Below are 18,871 nucleotides of genomic sequence, written 5' to 3' on the forward strand. Positions count from 1 at the left end.
CACCACTCTACTCCCGAGAGAACGTTGAGCACCAAAGACACTCCACTAGGAGCTTGTCTTCTTGGCAGAATTGGCCTTTGGGTTAAGAGAAGCCCATACCTCGTCTACTGACAAAGATGTGAAACAGGATTGTCTTATCTTGCCAAGACAGGGTAGGATAATTCTAAGAAAATTCCTTGCATTTGATAATGGTATGTCAGTTATGCTAGGCCTTAGCCAAAGTTGGTTGACTCAACATTGCGAACGAGAATTTGGGTGATTGCCCAGGTAGTCTGTTGTCTCTGTCATTTATGGCACGTTTTGGATATCTCTCATTTGTAAAGTAATATTTATTCCCTTCTCAGATCTTTGACGGAGTTGAAGATTATATAATTGTAATTACTCTCTACATTATTTAGACTCCTTGAGATAGAATGTCTGGCAAAACTTTCGTTCTCAATATTGTTTGTTATATCTATTATTTATTATTATTGTTTATAGTTGTATTTAGGTTAGTTCTGTCTTATTTAGACAAAAAGAGGGAGATGTAGGGATAAGCCCTCCCCTTGGGGGCGGGCTGCCCTCGGGCGTATGTTTACTGATAAATTGGGCGCACAGACGCTGCGCGCCCCTTCCTGACTGGACCGGGTACTCCGCTGGAACCTTGGTTTCGTGAGTCTGGTTTTGTCATTAAACTTGTTCAAATACCTATTATCATTGGTCTTCATTAATCCAACCGCCACACGAAAAAAAATGGAGTAATACTCTGAGGAATGATAAAACAAAACAAAAACAAAAGCAAAAAACCACTTTAACTAATGTAACAATCCTGGAAGTGGAGGCTATTCTAAAGAGAGACACTTGGGTCTTCTCTCTAGGTATCAGATTACTGAAACACTGGATCCCAAATCATTGGGATTTCCCAGGAATCTCATTGTCATGAAATGTCTATGTTATTAAAACATTTTAAATACCCATATTCTGTAGATCTTTGAAATGTTTGAAGAATACCTATCTATATGAAATATATCTTTGCATATCTGGAAAACATAACTAACATGACTTTAAGCTTGACTTTTCTAGATGATTAACTATATTTTTGTATTTCTTAATTATACATTATATTTTTAATTGAATTGTATAAACACAATACCTTAACCCAAGAGTAGAAATATACATACAGTGTAACAAAATTAACTTTAAACTTATATCAATAGACAAAATTCATACATATAAAATATTTTGAGACTAACTGTTGTTTTTTTGGATAAAAGTAGATTAAAAAATCTACCCTTTTCTCCCATCATTTCTACATCATACACTCTACATCACTCAGCCTTGGGCTTCCTCTGAGACAGCACATGGTTGTCTTCCTGGGGTCATATGTGATTCTTGGGCTTTCACTTGGGTTTATAAGCCTATAACCCCAAGCCTAGATGCTTTGGACCATTTTTATTTTATTTTATTTTTCTGGATCAAAGCAATAAACATTTGCATCCTGTAATTTCTTTTTTTTATTGATTTTATTGAGCTCTACATTTTTCTCTGCTCCCTTCCTTGCCTCTCTCCTCCCCTTCAACCTTTCTCATGTTCTCCATGTTCCCAATTTACTCAGGAGACCTTGTCTTTTTCTACTTCCCATGTAGATTAGATCCATGTATGTTTCTCTGAGGGTCCTCATTGTTATCTAGGTTTTCTGGGATTGTTATTTGTAGGTTGGTTTTCTTTGATTTAGGTTTAAAAACCACTTATGAGTGAGTACATATGATAATTGTCTTTCTGAGTCTGGGTTACCTCACTCAATACAGTGTTTTCTAGCTCCATCTATTTCATGAAAATTTCAAGATGTCATTATTTTTTCTGCTATGTAGTACTCCACTGTGTAAATGTACCACAATTTCCTTATCCATTCTTCGGTCAAGGGGCATTTAGGTACTTTTCGTGTTCTGGCTATGACAAACAATGCTATTATGAACATAGTTGAGAACATGTCCTTGTGGCATGATTGAGCATCCTTTGGATATATACCCAAAAGTGGTATTTCTGGGTCTTGAGAAAAGTTGTTTCCTAATTTTTTGAGAAATTGCCATACTGATATTCAAAGTGCTATATCAGCTTACACTTCCACCATCAATATAGGAGTGTTCCCTTTACCCCACAACCTCTCCAGCATAAGCTGATTTTCTCGAAGAACCAACTATTTATCTCATTGATTCTTTATATTGTTTTGTTTCTTGATCCACTGATGATTCAGATGAGCATTGTGTAATTTCTATGGACCACCTTTATTTTTATCTGTTGTCAAAAACTCTAAAAACTAAATTTAAATCTACCTTAGAGTATCTGGGTTCCTCTGTCTCCTTTCCTTTGCCTTTCCCACCCTCCTTTTGTACTAAGTGGAGACAAAGTCATTGTCTTTGGAAGGCTCTAAACAGGCTGAGCGAGAAGCAACAGGTTGGTTTTAAAATTACCATTCTCCTTTAGTACCAGTTTGATTAAAACACAGAGCTTAAAAACTTAGGGTTTCAAATTTATTTATTTATTCATTTTTTTATGCATATGGGAGCTTGCTTTGTTTCCATGCCTGTATACCACATGTGTGCAATGTGTGAGGAGGCCAGAAGGGGGTGTAGCATCCCCTGAAACTGGAGTTACAGATGATTGTACACTTATATATAGGTGCTGGTAATCAAACCCAGATCCTCTTGAAGAGCACCCTGAGCCATCTCTCCAGACCACCTTCTTAATTCAATTAAGGCACGTCTATGTAACCAGTCCCCTAAAGCCCACCTCTCTCTTTCCTCAAAAGGGCGTGGCTTCCTCAACAATCTCTTTCTTCCTGTCTTCCTTCCCCTCCTTTGTTCACTTTCCCCAAGGCCTGCAGGAATGGTGGGTAAATGGTGAAGAGAGGACTAACTGGCTGCTCATTACTGTTAAAAGCCATGGGTCTAGGTCACAACCCTTGCATGGGTGTAGTGTCTGGGGACTCAGGCTTGTAGGCATCCATCAAGATGGCTGCAGGTGGCAGGAATGGTGCAGCAGCTCTGAGTCCAGACTATGTCTCCACCACAGGGTGTCCACTCTCGAGCTGCCTTGCTCTGCCAGAGCCTGGCTGTTCTCATCCTCCTCTGTACTCCCGACTTTGCTCCGTCCTCCCTGCTGCCGTTCTGTGTTGCTATGCTTTGTTTACTGCCATTTGCCATGTTCTCCCTGTTCTCATAGCCTTCCTGTTTATCACAGTTCCTCCAGAGGCTATAGGCTTCTTTTCCTGGGTAGGAGGATGTTCCTTTGAGCATGTAGTCCAGAGGTGTGTGTGGGGGGGGACACCTGGAAATTTGTACTTTTAACCTGATGGCAACACACACACACACATAGGAGAGAGAGAGAGAGAGAGAGAGAGAGAGAGAGAGAGAGAGAGAGAGAGAGTCATTCATGCAAATGAGTCTTTTCCCTGTCAAACTCAAACTCGATTGGTTATTTTTAGAGCTTCTTGTGAGGGAGAACTTGTACCATTAACGTAGAACCCGAGAGATGAGCATAGCAGAGACTTGCATCCCAGTCATGGGAAAGTCTTCTCCAGACACCAACACCACCTCTTTCTTGGTCTTCCTAGTGATATGGTGAACCTGGAGGCTCATCTGTAGCAACAATCAGGCTACAAGGAACAAATAAATTAGGCATGGTACTGGACTCTGAGAGCAGGAATTTGGGTATTCGGATAAATGGGCAGGAAAACAGGAACCTACACAGGGGCAGAAGATCAGGACCATCAATCACCAAAATGTCGAGAAATCTGGGTTTCTCAGTGAGGCTCACTGTACCCACATTGAATATGTAAGCATAATAAAATATTTGCTGGGGTAGGTATAAAGCAGGTAGGTATAGGCACTTGTGACAAGTAGGTGTGCCTAGATCTCTTTCCTTTGGGGGCACAGGATCATGAGTATTCAGATCTTCCCCATACACAGAATTGTGTATCTTCGCTGTGGCTTTTTTGCCTACAGGAAGCTGCTCGTGCTGATTTTTATGATTATGGATTAATAAATATTCAACTTTTAGCTTTACTTTAGAACTAACCAGTCTTGTTAGAGGTGGTGGCACACGCCTTAACCCCAGCCCTCGACTGGCTGAGGCAGTAGGATTGTGAGTTTGAGGCCAGCCTGGGTTCTCTATGGAGAACCTAATTCAAAAGGAAAAAAAAGGTTCTTGTTTGGTTTGTATCTTATATGAGAAAAAGGACCCACACAGGCCAGTAACGCCACCTTAGAACTGGGAGAACTAAGTTTATTTATTAGCTATCCAGTCTACGGCATTTGAACAGCGTGATGAATTAAGATACCAATAGTAAAGAACCCGAGTAATTCACCTTATTCGTAACCATGAAAGGACAGCCAAGGATCATTGAGTAGCTGGACAAAGCCATTAGAGCCAACAGGAGCCTTTAAATTTGGGTACAGCAGCAGTCGCACGTTATTGAGTACCTACTCAGTACCTGGAGCCTTGAAGCATTTTCTTATAACTAAGCCTGGGCTGTGTTCTCTAGTTTCGTAGTGCCTTCCTACTGCACGGTCAAGAGAGATCAGTCTCGTGCGCAAGATTTAGACCTCGATATAATAGACTTTAAAAATAAAGAGATATAATTAACGAGCTTCCTTAGGAAATATTAGGATAAACAGGAAGAAGAAAATAGGAGCCGGGCGAGATGGTGCATGCCTTTAATCCCAACACTCAGGAGGCAGAAGCAGGCAGATCTCTGGGTTTGTGGCCAGCCTGGTCTACAGAGTGAGTCCCAGGACAGCCAGGACATATAGAGAAACCCTGTCGAAAGCAAAAACAAAACAAAACAAAAGTGCAAATTCCATCAACGCTGGAGCCCTGTGCGGTTGATGCGTTGACGCGCATGCTCGGACTACCCGCCCTCCGTTTCCTCCAGGACGGTACCAACGTCTTTGCTTTGATTCCACACAGGTGGTACCGACTTTGCTCTGCCTCAATGGTCTTCTTCTGACCCGCGATGTCTCGCCTGTTGTTGCTCTGTCCTTCCCTCCTCCACCACCATGTTGTCCTCTTCTTAAAGCCTGGCAGTCGCCTCACCCACTCAGGACAGCCACGCCACCGATCTCTGTCGCCCGCGGTGAGGTAGAGCCTGCTTAACGGCTCGGAGGGAGCAGATGCCCTCGGAATGTGTGTGTGTGTGTGTGTGTGTGTGTGTATAGGAAGGAACAGATGCCCTCAGTATGTATGTGTGTGTGTGTGTAAGAAAGAGAGAGAGAGAGAGAGAGAGAGAGAGAGAGAGAGNAGAGAGAGAGAGAGAGAGAGAGAGAGAGAGAGAGAGAGAGAGAGAGAGAGAGAGAGTAGGAGGGAGCAGATGTCCTCAGTTTGTGTGTGTGTGTATATGTGTGTCTGGCATGAATATGAACGCAGGAATCTGAAGAGGCCAGAGGTGTTGGATCTGGAGCTAGAGCTAGTTGTCACCTGTGTGATGTGGGTCGCTGGGAACCAAATTTAGGTTCTCTGCTAGAGCAGTAGGAAATCTAAACAGATGAGCCATCTCTCTGGCCTTCAAGAAGATCTTTAGCTATGTGTGTGAGGAGGGGGAAACACACCCAGAGTTTTGTGCATAAAAGCTCGCAGAGTTGGTGTTTTATTGCACCTCTGCCCATAAGCCATTTTGTTAGCTACAGGTTGAGGAACCATACTCATAAATACTACTTTTCTTCTTTTTCAGGAATCGGTTGTTGGAATTGCCGTGTTTTTTACGACCCTTTTCACCCCCGCTGCATATGTGCTAACCAATCTGAACCAGTTCAAAGGACAGTAGATGCAAGATGACGTTGAGCATCACTGCAAGTCCAAAATGCTTTCATTAAAAGCAATGGCCGCTTTACATGAGAAAAATTGCTTCGTTGAACCTATTGTGAATATTCATAACTGTATGTCTTTGTATTCTGCACTTTTTTTTCTGGCTGTGCATTATATGAATGGCAAAAATAATCTGCCTAAGTGTTAAGTAAAATGGAAACACTTGTTCGTGCTTAGTATTGTTTTCCTTTGTACTTTTTTTGGGGGGGGGTTGAAATACTGGGGATCCAACCCAGGGTCTCATGCATGAGAGGCACTCTACCACTGAGATACACTCCAGCCCTTAGAGATTGTTTTCTAAACATCATGAAAGCTGTTAAAAATTTACTAATGAAAAACTACAAGGGGAAAAAAATCAGTGGGATTGCTATGAAAGGTTGCACTTGGTGATTCTGAGTGACATTAAGAGTTTTATGGATGGGAACACTTGAGTCTAGTAACATCAACTGAGAAAGATTAAACATGTATTTGTTAGGGTCTGCAGATCACTCCACAAAGACCACCGCTCACACAGACAATTCTCAAGAGCCTTTATTTATTGAGAACAAATTCCAGCATGCAGGAGTCAACCACACAACAAAATGGCTATGACCCCGAAAGAAGCTGGCAGGCTCCTTTTAAGCCCAGCTAGAGGAATTCCAGGGCCAGTTAGGTCATCTCCAGCAAATCAGATTGGCTAAGAAAGCAACGGTTACATTAGTTTAAACTTGATTGGCTCTGACATCTTTGGATGTCTCAGGCAGGAGATTCATGGCATCTGCCACAGTTCCCTTCTTCCCAGCATTCTGTTCTGTCTACTCCGCCCACCTAAGGGCTGCCCTATCAAAAGGCCAAGGCAGTCTCTTTATTCAACCAATAAAAACAATACAAATACAAAAGGACCTCCTACACCAATCTTTTCAAACTTTGTTTACTACATGCACACAATCACACTCCTAATTCCTGATTTTATTGTTCTTAATCATCTTTCAAGTTTGACATATATGTATACACAGCTGTTGTCATTACTTTTACTGTTGCTATGACCAAATCCCAACAGAAGCATTGTCAAGAGGGAATGACTTATCTTGGATCACGGTTTTATCTTTCTTGCTTTGGGGATAGTGTGACAAAGCAGAACATTTCACAATCACCGTGGCCAAGAAATAGAGAAGAGAGTGCTGCAGAAAGGGGGTGGTTGGGGGAATAGAACCTCAAGGATACACTGGGGCCCCAACTTTCTATTTTTTTTCCAACTTTCTAGTCTTGATCTCCCCCATGATTTTTAATTTTTGGTTTTTCAAGACAGAGTTTCTCTGTGTGTAGCCTTGGTTGTCCTAGAACTTGCTCTGTAAATCAAGCTGGCCTTGAACGCAAGAGATCTGCCTGCCTCTGCTTCTCTGTTCAAACTCAGGAACCCAATCATCAATACAAGACCAAGCTGATGCAAAAACAGTCTTTATTAATGAAGTAACTCGGGTCCCTCTGTCTGTCCAAAGCAGCAGTGACGACCACAGCAGCAGCCCCAGGCACAGTGCAGGAGAGAAACAGAAACCCAGAGCAGCTAAAAATGGGGTTTATATAGGGGCAGAGGCACGGGGGAATTCTAAGTCTCAGGGCTTGGGGTTGGCTGCCCTCCAATGAAGTAAGAGGGAAACTTCCAATGAAGTTTCTAGGCCTTAGGGAAACTCTCAACTGCCAATAACTGCCTGAGGCTCTCATCCCTTTTCCCTGCTCAGGGATTGGCTGGTTTTGAATCAGGGGTAGAAATGGCTCCATTTCTGGGGCCAAACTGTATTTCTTTTTCTGGTTCTTTCTATCTTTTTAAGTCTAATCTTGGGGCCAAGGCAAAGATATGCCCTAAATCTAGGCATTTAGTGTGTTCTTTTGGTCCTAGTTTCATGGTTCAGGGACTTTTCTCTGGCTCTAGGTTTGGGGACAAAGTGTTTCTTCTCCTGGCTCTAGTCCCATTTTCAAGTTGTGTTTCTTTCCCTGGGTTGTGGCTTAAATCCTGTCCTTCAGGATCTGTGTGGGAGCTGTGGATCAGGGATTTTCTAGGGCCTGGGTGTAATGATTGTTCTGTCTCTTTAAGAGACAAGCCACGCCCACTCCCTCCCCCACCTGCTGTTGCAGGCTGATCTTCAGCTTCTGGCCTGAGCTCTCTCTCCTTTCCTGTCTTCCTGTTGGAGAGGCAGCTTCTGCCTCTCTCCCCACTTCTCCCCAGCTTCTCTCTCTCTTTCTCTCTCTCTGCTCTTCTCCCCTTCTCACTTCCCCCTCCATAACCCCTTGAATAAATATCCAACCTCACTCTGCATGGCATGCCTATCCATGTCTCTATCTCTTGTCCATCTGCCATGTGTTTCCCTGCCTGGGGCCAGCCACCACTCGGGTTTGGGCAGCTGTCTCTGCCTGGGACTGGCTGCTCTCAGGGACTGTTGCCTGCCTGCCACATGGCCCGCTACCACCTCTTGGAGACCTATAGCATTTTTGCTGGAGATCCTGCAGCATTTTTAATTTTTTCACTACACTGGGTCTCTCATCTCAAGTGCTCAAATTAAATGCATGCACCACCACCATTCTTTCTCAGTGATTTCCTAATACTATGAATCCATCAAAGGATTAAACCATTGAGATTGGAGCCTTCAATATCCAATCCCTTCATGAAACCCCATCAATTGGCTACTAAGCCCCTAAGACATGAGGCTATTGAGGGGGGACATTTCATATTCAAACTGTAAATACCCTTTTCAAAAAAGTTATTTATGTATTTATGTATATGTGCCATGATGTGGAGGTCAGAGAGCAACTTCCAGGACTCGGTTTTCTTCTCCTATCATATGGGTCCTGAAGTTGCACTCGGTTGTCAGGATTGGCAGCAAGTGCCTTTAGTCACTGAGCCTCTCACCAGCTGCCAACCTTTGAGGTTTAGTTTACTGTGTAGTTATGTGTGACTGAACAGCACCCTTCAACTCTAAGCCTCAATTTTCTTGTCTCTTTAATAGGGACTTAAAATTACTTTTTTGAAGGGATTTTGTGGGGATTAATTAACTTGGTGAACAAAGGAAAAATAGTTTTTAGCATAGTGCTTGAAAGTAAATAAATATAGGTTCTTGTTAGATATGTTTGCTATTGTTCTTTTCATACATACTGTATTCCTGTGAATACTAAGGGCAATGCATCAACACATAGGTGGACCTAAAGATCTGAGAAAATTTGCATTTGGTTACTCTAGTATTATATTTCTATGTCAACATTTTTATTGGTAGCCAGGTATGGTGGTACACAACTGCAATCCTAGCACTGAGGAGGCTGAGACAGGAGGATCATAAACTTGAAGCCAGCCTGGGCTACAAAGTTGCCCCAATCTCCCCAATCTCCAAACAAAAAGAACAATTTGGTGATTTTGTTAAGGTTTTCCAAAGAAAGCACCCAATAAAGTATGTGTGTTCACACAGGCATATGTGTGTATGTGTGTGATTATTTGTGTGTACATAGAAACTGGTTTAACAATTTGCCGTGTGTAGTTATGGAAGCTAGTAAATTCAAAATTTGCAGGTAGTGTAGGCTGAATGTAGGGTAAAAGGGTCAGCCAAAGAAACCCACCCTGTTTCTGAGACCAAAGCCAGAGAAAGAACTTTAGCCCAGAACCCAGAACCAAAGAAACATGCCCTGACTCTGAAACCAGTGCCAAAGAAACACACTTGGTCCCTAGAGTCAGAGTCAGTGAAAGAAATATGCCATCGCCCCCAAACTAGAGCCAAAAAGCTTAAAAAGACCAGTGAAAGAAAGTAATTTTGGCTCTGAGATCAGCCATCTCTCTCTGCCTGACCAACTAAACTAGCCAATCCCTGAGCAGGGAAAGACTAACCAATCCCTCTTCTCTTTGGGAAAACCCTGCCCCTAAGAAGCTCTATATAAGTCCTGCGCCTGTTCAGTTAGTGCTGCTCTTCCTCACCTTGGTAGAGACAACCAGTCTCCTGGATTCTTCCCTCCCAATAACTCTCTTGAACGGTTTGGGGGAAGGCCTTCTTTTGCTGGAGCCGGACTGTAACACTTTGGCTAAGAACGCCTTCCCCTAGTAGCACCGAGTTGTTAAAACTTACAGCTTGGCTGGGGAAGTAAGAAGCGCAGCAGAGCAGAGCAGGACTGTACACTTTTGCTGGGGAAAGCAGAGTTGCCAACTCCGGAGCACCTATAACAACTTCGCTGGGAAGACCTCTGGTGTAGGAGCAGCGCTGTCACACTGGGGAAACCTTCCCTGGTTCCTGACTGCCAGGGCACTCTTTCATCCTAGCTGTAGCTCCTGGCATTCCTTGGCTCCTAAATGCCAGGATCCCTTTCCACCTGAGTTGTGACACTTCCACTGAAGGCACAGTATAATGTTGTAGTTAAGTTTGAAGACAATTTGCTTTTCAGGGAAGACTTCTTACAGAAAGACTTTTAGGGGCATTTATTAGGTTTTGTTTGTGTTGAACATAGGGCCTTGTACATGCTAAGCAAGAATTTTGCTCCATTCCAAACCTCAGCCTCTTTTTGTTTTAATTTTTAGGGCATATTTCTCTTTGTAGCCCTGGCTGTCCTGAAACTCACTATGGAGACAAGGCTGTCCTGGAACTCAGAGATTCGCCTGCCTCTGTCTCCCAAGTGCTGGAATGGCACTAAAGACATGCACCAGTATGCCCAGCCTCAGTCTTTTTAAAAAGACTTGGATCCAGTTCAAGGTCAGTTTGGTTTACAAGAGCTAGTTCCCAAACAGGCTTCAAAGCTACAAAGAAACCCTATCTCACAAAACAAAGACAAACAAACAAACCTTTGGATCATGTGATGAAGTCAGCCAACTGTGTTTTTCAGAAAGTTTGTTGATTTAAATAGTAACCCTTCCAGTTCTCACAGACATTTAGAATAGTGCTTTGCTGAATAGCTAGGTATCACAGTTTATCCAAGTTGATGTAAAATGAACCACCACAGTCAGGTGGTGGTGGGGCACACCTTTAATCCCGGCACTCAGAGAGGCAGAGGCAGGTAGATTGTAGGCAGAGACTGCTATTCATTTCCTGGCCTCCTAGACTTGGGTAATCACATAAAAACTATATTAATTACAACACTGTTTTGGCCTATTAGCTCAGGTTTCTTATTAACTAAATCTTCCATCTTAAATTAACCAGTTTCTATTAATCTGTGTATCATCACAGGGCTGTGGCCTACCCGTAAGGTTTCAGGGCATCTGTCTCCTTCTGCAGCTACATGGCATCTCTCTGACTCCACCTACTCTCTCTCTCTCTCTCTATCTCTGTTCTGATTTCCTGCATGCTAAACCCTTGGCCCAAACAGCTTTATTCATCAACCAATAAAAGTAACACATATACAGAAGGACATCCCACAACAGTGGATCTCTGTGAGTTCAAGGCCAGCCTGGTCTACAGAGTGAGTTCCAGGACAGCCAGAGAATCACAGAGAAACCCTGTCTCAAAAACCAAAAATAAGCAAATAAATAAAAACTTAACCATCATAGTTGGGTAAAATAAATTATGTGTTAATTAAAACCTTACCTATTTGCTAAGATCTACCATCACTGTTCATTTGTGGGAAAACTGCTTTTAGGCTATTTAGAAATAAAGTAACTTGTAACAGTTATATTGATCAAGTATTTTACCCTGATAGCCTTTATCAATGAAAGAAAATGGAAAAAATTTAGGAATCATGAATTCAGGCTTTTAGGCAAGGACTTGGTAGTCATATGTAATGTATTTATTACAGCTCAGATGAAAAGTTATCCTGGCTTGTTGGTGAAGCCAAATTTAAGTATTTTTGGATTTTCTGTTGTGAGTTTCTTTGACAATATAATAAGCCAAATCCAGACAAATTAATAAAACCAGGTTTAATAAATAGAACAAAACAACTCTCAAGTGACTCTCAGGAAAGGCAGGAGAGAGATCATGTGGCAGGTCTAGGGTCCAGGTCTTAAATACCCCATACACGTGGTCCTGAACATCTCAGGGGGAGGAGCTACCACTTGGCAGGCTTTCTGAAGGTGGGGTCTGGAGAGAGAGAGAGAGAGAGAGAGAGAGAGAGAGAGAGAGAGAGAGAGAGAGAGAGGTGGAGCTTCCACCTAAATATCCCAGACACCTAGGTTACATGGGCTCTGGTTCATGTCCTGCGGGCATGGCACTATGTGGGGAGGGGCCAGTTGTGAACTGAAGGGCCCATACTCAGCGGAAGGTGTGGGTGAAGAAACAAATCGCTTAGCTGCCATCCTGGAGACCTCAGGAATCTGTTTCTTGAGGAGGTGGAGAAGGCAGGTCGCTAGGAGAAAAAATAGATGATTAACATTGGCCCTAGGAACAGGGTTAGCCATGAGAAAAAGAGATGCGCCCTGGTTGTATAGAAGAGGCAAGGGCGAATGAGCCAGAGACAAGAGCAGACAGATATGCCACTCACTGGGACGTTTTGAGCCTGAAGTGGTACCAGCATTGATGCCCCAGGAGCTTTGGGGGATGGCATGCCAAATTGGAGGATGTGTTCAGGGGTACCTGAGCCATCACCAAGGAATACCACAAAGTCACACCGCACACCAAACCTCACATAAGAGATTTATTGGGAGGGAAAAAGGCCAGGAGGGTGGCTGCCTCTGCTTGAGTAAGAAACAACAGCAACAGAACACAGGGCTTATAATACAGTTTCTTGGGAAGGGGGTGGAACTGTTCAGGGTGGAGATTGGTGGGAGTTCATGTCCAGAGATTTTTTTGCTCTGTAGGGTGGGGGCAGGGTCCAGCTGTTAGGGCAGTTAGAGTGTTCTGTGAGTGGAACCTGGCAGTTAGAGGTCCTCGGGGGAGGGGCCAGGTCACTGTGGCTCAAGGGGCTTACAGTTGTGCTCTTGTACTTTGTTAAGGATCTTAGACTGATCTTGAACTCGCAACTCCCCTTTCTTAGCCTCCTGAGTGCTGGGATTCTAGGTCTGTACCATCATGCCTTGAGAAATTATTTTCCATTTAGAAAAAATGTTGATTTGTGTGTGTTGTCTTCACAGACAGGATCTGTGGCGGTTGCGTGAGTTGTCCCCCCACGATTTGGGGCTTTTGAATACTTTGTTGTTTCTTTTGAGACAGGATCTCACTATATAACCCTGGGTGCCCTGGAACTACGTAGGCCAGGCTGCTCTAGAACTCACAGATATTTGCCTGCCTCTGTCTCCAAAGTGCTGGGATTAAAGTTGAGCACCACCATGTTAGTTATTGGAGTTTTGACAAAGATGTCAAAAACATTAAAAAAAGCTTCTTTAATAAATGGTGCTGGAAAAACTGGGCATTTATCAATACAGGCCTGAAGCTAGGTCTGTATCTCTCATTCTGTAAAAAAAGCAACCTGGATATATACTGAAGACCAAACTTGGCCTGTTGAGAATGGGTGACTAAATAAAACACCTTTACTCTAAGACCTAAAACCTTAAAATTGTTAGAAGAAAATGAAGAAATGCTTCAAGATCTAGGCATAGACAATGAGCTTGTGAGTGAGACCGCAAGAGCTCAATAAAGGATAGCATGGATGACAAACAGACTTGAATTAAAACTGTGCATAGAAAAATCAATCTATATAATAGAAGAAAATCTTTGCTAACGGTGTCTGATGAGATTCATTCCCAGAATATATAAAGAGCTGAAAAAAAAATCCCCCAAAGAAAAGTCAGTAAATGGGAAAGTGGTTAGAACAGACATCTTTCAAATAAAGTACAAATGACCCAATGAAGACACGAACAGAGAAAAAAATGTTCAAGGGTTGGAGCTATAGCTCAACAGGTAAAGCTCTTGCTTCGCAAGCCTGAGGATCCAAGCTTGAGTCAAAAGGGGGATGCAGCGCCTGTAATCCTAGTCCTCCTATGGCAAGTCCCTGGCAGCACTCACACACATACAAAACACATACAAAACCATGCACATACACATGCATACCACATATATGCATACACATGAAAAATGAGAAAAAAAAAGAGATGGACTGAGAATTTGAGCTAACTGACACATGACGATAACAGCCAGAGAGCAAATTAGCTACAAGAACAAGCAGCGAATTTCTTTGAAAACACATAGGAAAGATCAAGGAGTTAGAAACAGTGAGGAAAATAAGGCACATGGGATACAGATTTAGCAATTCAGTATCTTAAAAAAAAAAAAAAAAGGTTATGTAAGAAGAGGGCATTAGATCCCTTGGAGTAGGATTCCAGGCAGTTGTGAGTCACTAGGCATGGGTTATGGGAGCTCAACTCTGGTCCCCTGGGAGGACTGAAAGCTGGCTTAACCCCTGAGCCATCTCTCTAGCCCTGTTTTGTTTGTTTAGAGACAGGATCTTGCTATGCATCCTAGGCTGGCCTCCTTCCACCAATTCTTGTCTCGGACTCCTGAGTGTAGGGAGTACAGGCATGTGCCACCATGTCCAGTTAGGAATTCGGTGTGATCTAATACAAGTCCCACATGGAATCAAGAAAATGGGGCAGAATGTGGGCACCAGTAGCACTAACAAACCATATTCAGCTGCCCACCCCAAACAGGCAAAGATTGCTGGACCATGGGCCTGAGTGCAGGAGAGCAGGTTCTTTCCTTTCCAGCCACCAGAGAAAGGAGAGCTGGCCCTGGTGGTCCTGGTGGGTGCAGGAGAGTGGGCAGGCTGACCAGCTCAGCTACCATCCGGGCCCAGATTCAGACCTTTGAATGGGCCAGCTCCAACTGGAGTGTCCTGTAGAACCAAAGCTGTGGGATCTCCATGACACGGGAAAACAATAGGACATCCCAGAGGAATCCTGGTAAGGGTCCAGTATTGACAGTGGAGCAGAAGCCAGAGGCCTTAAACCACACCAATGATTCATTGCAGTTTACTTTTCTGAGTAAAGACGTCTGGGCAAAAGTGTACACTGTGTGACACACCAAGATGCACTACAGCTTCCGTCTTCCGTGGCGAAGTTTTCTTTCTTTCTTTCTTTCTTTCTTTCTTTCTTTCTTTCTTTCTTTCTTTCTTTCTTTCTTTCTTTCTCTTTTTTTGTTTTTCAAGACAGGGTTTCTCTGTGGTTTTGGAGCCTGTCCTGGAACTAGCTCTTGTAGACCAGGCTGGCCTCGAACTCATAGAGATCTGCCTGCCTCTGCCTCCCGTGTGCTGGGATTAAAGGCATGCGCCACCACCGCCCAGCTGAGATTTTCCTTTTTTAATCTTTATTTTTTATCTTTTGTTTTCTTTTTGGGGGTCAGGTTGCAAGGGCAGAGGGCAGATATGGAGGGACAGGGAGATGAGTGGATTGAGGATGTATGATGTGAAATTCACAAGAAATTAAGTAAACAAGGCACCCGTGAACTGATAGGCTGACGATGGCAAAAGATCCAAAAACTCATCAGCCTTCTTAAGGAAGCTGCTGGTTGATGATCTAGATGTGGTCAGGGTTCTACTGCAGACACAGCCACCAAGTTGCCTAGACAGTCTCTTATGTACGCTGGTACCATGGACTATTTCTGGAAGACAGAAAAGACGCTATAGGGCTGGGATATGGCTGCAGCTATCATCAGGCGGTCACCCCATTAGGCTTTGGGGTTACTCAGATTACCACCACCTGCAGTAGCCTTTCCCCATCCTCACAGCTCCTGAGAAAGAAATGGCAAGCCCCCTACCAAGAGCTTTTCTGTGAACCTGTAATCCTCTAACCGGCGCCCCAGGTACCCAGACTCCAGACCAGATGCTAGTCAGATCTTGCCCATCTGCACCTCTCTCAACCTCCACTCTCATATTTGATTCTGTGATCATTGCTGCTCCAGGGACAGATGGACACCCTACAGAGAGCCTGTCTCTGAATCTGTAGCCCTCTAACAGACTCCCCAGGTGTCCGGGTTCCAGGAGAATGGCAGGAACCTGAGTTTTCGCTTTCCCAAAGGAAATTTATTGGCCCTAAGCTCCCAGACTTTGACCCTCATCCTCGGCCCTTCTTCCCCTTCTCCCAGGCCCAGGAATTAGAGGCAGCCTGACTAATAGGAGGCCATCATGGACTAATTACCAGCCACGCGGCAAAAAGCCTCCTCCTTTTTCGGATACCTAGAAGAAACCCACACTCTGTTATGTGGGCCTGAGCCCTCACAGCCCCTGCCATTCTGTCTTTCCATGGCATTAATACATTTTTACTAAGTCTAGTATCCCAAAGGACAATCTTTTTCACAGTGCCCCCCCCCCCCCCAGCATGAAAGCCCTGAACCTTTCAGCCTCCACATTCACTGTGTACGTCTTTGGATTTGGTTTGGAGAAGAAACCACAACAGAAATCCCCAGAGGACTTGCTAACTTATCCCCCCCCTCTTTATAGCCAGGATATGAGCTGGTGTGTTCACCAGAGGAATCATGTCCCCTAGAGAACAGGTCAAGTGCTTTACATAGACCTACTTCCTTGGCTTTGACATAGTCATGAAGTTCCTGAGTTGGCTCACCCCAGCTTTTTAGATTGGGTAGGAGAACTGTTGTTGACAAGAAGCAGGTTCTCCTAAAGAGCAAGGGGAGAAGGATGATGGGATCAGAGCTCTGCCTGACATGATGAGACTCTTGCCTCAGTGACAGCTTGTACCCAAGGTAAATTTGGTGTGCCCTTTGAAACTTAAGTTCATTCTTGTCAGATAGGAGCTCTCGACAGAATTTGGAAATGGAATAAGTAGCTTCTAGACTAGATACCCCTTGTAGTCAGATTGCTACCTGCGATTGACTGTTGGCCATACTACACCCAGAATCATCCTTGCTAAGAAGGTAAATTTAGCCTCTCACTGGAGGCATTTGCACATTTTCCACCAGCTGACCAGGAGCTGAAATCTTCAGTCTTTAGCCCAGAAAACCCAGCTAATTACCAGTGTGCCTCCTAATTGTGGGCTGCAAGAATTAATCCAAAATGTATCGCATATCAAATTCTTAAACACAAAGGTTTTGCGAAGATGACTGGCGATTAGATAATTATGTCAACTTGACTGGGTAACGGATGCTCAGATGTTTGGTTTAGATGTTATTTCTGGATGCGTCTAGGGGTATTTTGGGGGAATTATTAGCATTTGAATTGGTGGACCAAGTAAAACAGATGGCTCTTAGCAGTGTGGGTGGACATTACCCAATCTCTTCAGGGCTTGACTGAAACAAAAAAGGTGTAGGAAGGTTGAATTCACTGAGGACCTGAGGTGGGATTCCTAGCAGTCACATTAAAAGCTGGGCACAGTGGTTCATGCTGGTAATCCCCATTTTTGGAAGGAGCATGAGAATGGACGGTCGACTATTGGATGGTCAACCAGACTGAGCTGCATCTGTGAGTTCTGGTGGGAGACTCTGTCTCAATTAGGTGGAGCATGACTGAGGAATGTACCTGCTGTTGCCATTGGGCTTCTATATACATGTGTACACATGTGTTCCTGTGTCCCTCACAAACACACACATACAATCCCCCACTCAAGATACAGGTAAAAAAAAAACCTATTTAGATAAAAAATTGTTGTAAAAACTTAAGTACAGGTTTTTGAGTAGATGTACATTTTAATTTCTCCAGACCCAGGAATCAAAATTGGCTTTTCAATTTGTCTCTTTAAAAAAAAAAGGCTGTTTTCACCAGCAAAATTATATTGAAACACTTGTCATTCATGCAATGATGGAGTTGAGAAGCTGCATGAGTGTGACTCACAAGCCTATCAGATTCCCTATTTGGTCCTTTAACAGAAAGTTTTGTTGATGTTGACTCTAGGAGTTTGAGGTCCCTGGAGAGTTAACATAGATGAACCTTCCCAAATGCATCCCCAGAATGGCAGTACCATTTTGTTTGCTATCAGCAATGCACGGATGTTCCATTTGTACCTTATCCTGGTGTTAGCTTTCCTCATTCATCAGTTTAGTGGGTGTTCCTTCTAAACATGTGAGAATCGGCATATTCAACTCTCTTTGAACACACTTTCTCAGCTTTCACACTTAGAATTCAAGAAAGAGAATCTGTATTTTATCTTACTAATGTTAATATAGTAAATATTTTCAAAATGAAAGCACACTTAAGGTCCAAAATTAAAAAATGAGATAACCTGGGCATGGTGGTATATGCTTCTAGTTACTTAGGAAGCTGAGACAAGAGTTTGTTGAGTCCAGGAATTTGAGGCCAACCTGAGCAAGACCCCATTCCTTTAAACACACAGCAATCAACAGAAAGAGAAGAATAAGATAAACTCTAATGAGTCAAAGACACATTAAGTTTTAGGTCAATTCTCAAGAACAAAATGTAAAGCAATTACTTGAAAAATTGTCTATGATATCTTTTGTGGTAAATTGTATTGGGATTTTTGGAATTAAAACAGAATTGTTGTGCCAACAATAATAACACACACACATGCACATGTGCATATGCATATGTTTTTCAAGATAAAGTTTCTCTGTGTAGCCTTGGCTATTCTGGAACTCACTCTGTAGCCCAGGCTGATCTCAAACTCACAGAGATTGAGTGCTGGAGCTGAAGGCCTGCACTACCACAGGCTGGCTATATTTTAATAATAATAATTCCAGGAGGCTATGAGGGAAGTTATCTATTGTGATTTCTGCAGCCTGCATTGTCTCCCTGATTGTGCCCCTACTTATTTCAGAGTCAGCCCTCTATCTCTTTTCAAGGATGACTATCACAAACCAGGCAGAAACTCATTCATTTTCTTACTTATTAGACAAGCATGTTTCCAGTACTTCATATGGCAGATTACAGATACACACAATGTTCGACAGTTCTCTCATTGAGGTGGGCTTATGTCTCCTTGTGTCTGTGTAGACTTTTCTATTTGTGTAACTCTGATCAGTTTATATGGCAAAAGTGGTATAAACCTCTTGCCTTCTTGGCATAAACCTTAGGAGACTGGTAGCTTCAGCTTGCTATGTTTTTGATCATCCTAGAAACTCTGAGAAGCCCGACTATCTGGATGCCATTCTGGAGGTACTATTTATATGCATACTAACACCAGTCTTCCATGCCAAGGTGCCAGACATGTTAATAATGCCATCTTGGGCCCTCCAGGCCATCCATCTGCTGGCTGAGT

At 43.3% G+C, this 18,871-nt stretch overlaps 1 protein-coding gene across 1 annotated transcript; it reads left to right on the forward strand.

Moving 5' to 3' along the window:
* Positions 1-4,993: 4,993 nt before the first annotated feature.
* On the forward strand, positions 4,994-5,800 carry Cox8c (cytochrome c oxidase subunit 8C). The gene is made up of 2 exons (XM_050151366.1): positions 4,994-5,113; positions 5,708-5,800. Exons 1-2 carry the CDS (start codon positions 4,994-4,996, stop codon positions 5,798-5,800), a joined length of 213 nt encoding a protein of 70 aa, XP_050007323.1.
* Positions 5,801-18,871: the final 13,071 nt, after the last annotated feature.

Source organism: Alexandromys fortis, unplaced genomic scaffold (genome assembly GCF_014885135.2).
Source record: "Alexandromys fortis isolate MF-2015 unplaced genomic scaffold, M_Fortis_MF-2015_v1.1 scaffold_63, whole genome shotgun sequence".
Classification (NCBI taxonomy): Eukaryota; Metazoa; Chordata; class Mammalia; order Rodentia; family Cricetidae; genus Alexandromys; species Alexandromys fortis.

What these genes read in the sequence shown, in the direction of transcription:
- Cox8c (XM_050151366.1), top strand. Translation starts at nt 4,994, where the DNA reads ATGTCTCGCCTGTTGTTGCTCTGTCCTTCCCTCCTCCACCACCATGTT. An exon ending in ACCGATCTCTGTCGCCCGCG is followed by an intron (nt 5,114 to 5,707) that starts GTGAGGTAGAGC and finishes CTTCTTTTTCAG; the next exon opens with GAATCGGTTGTTGGAATTGC.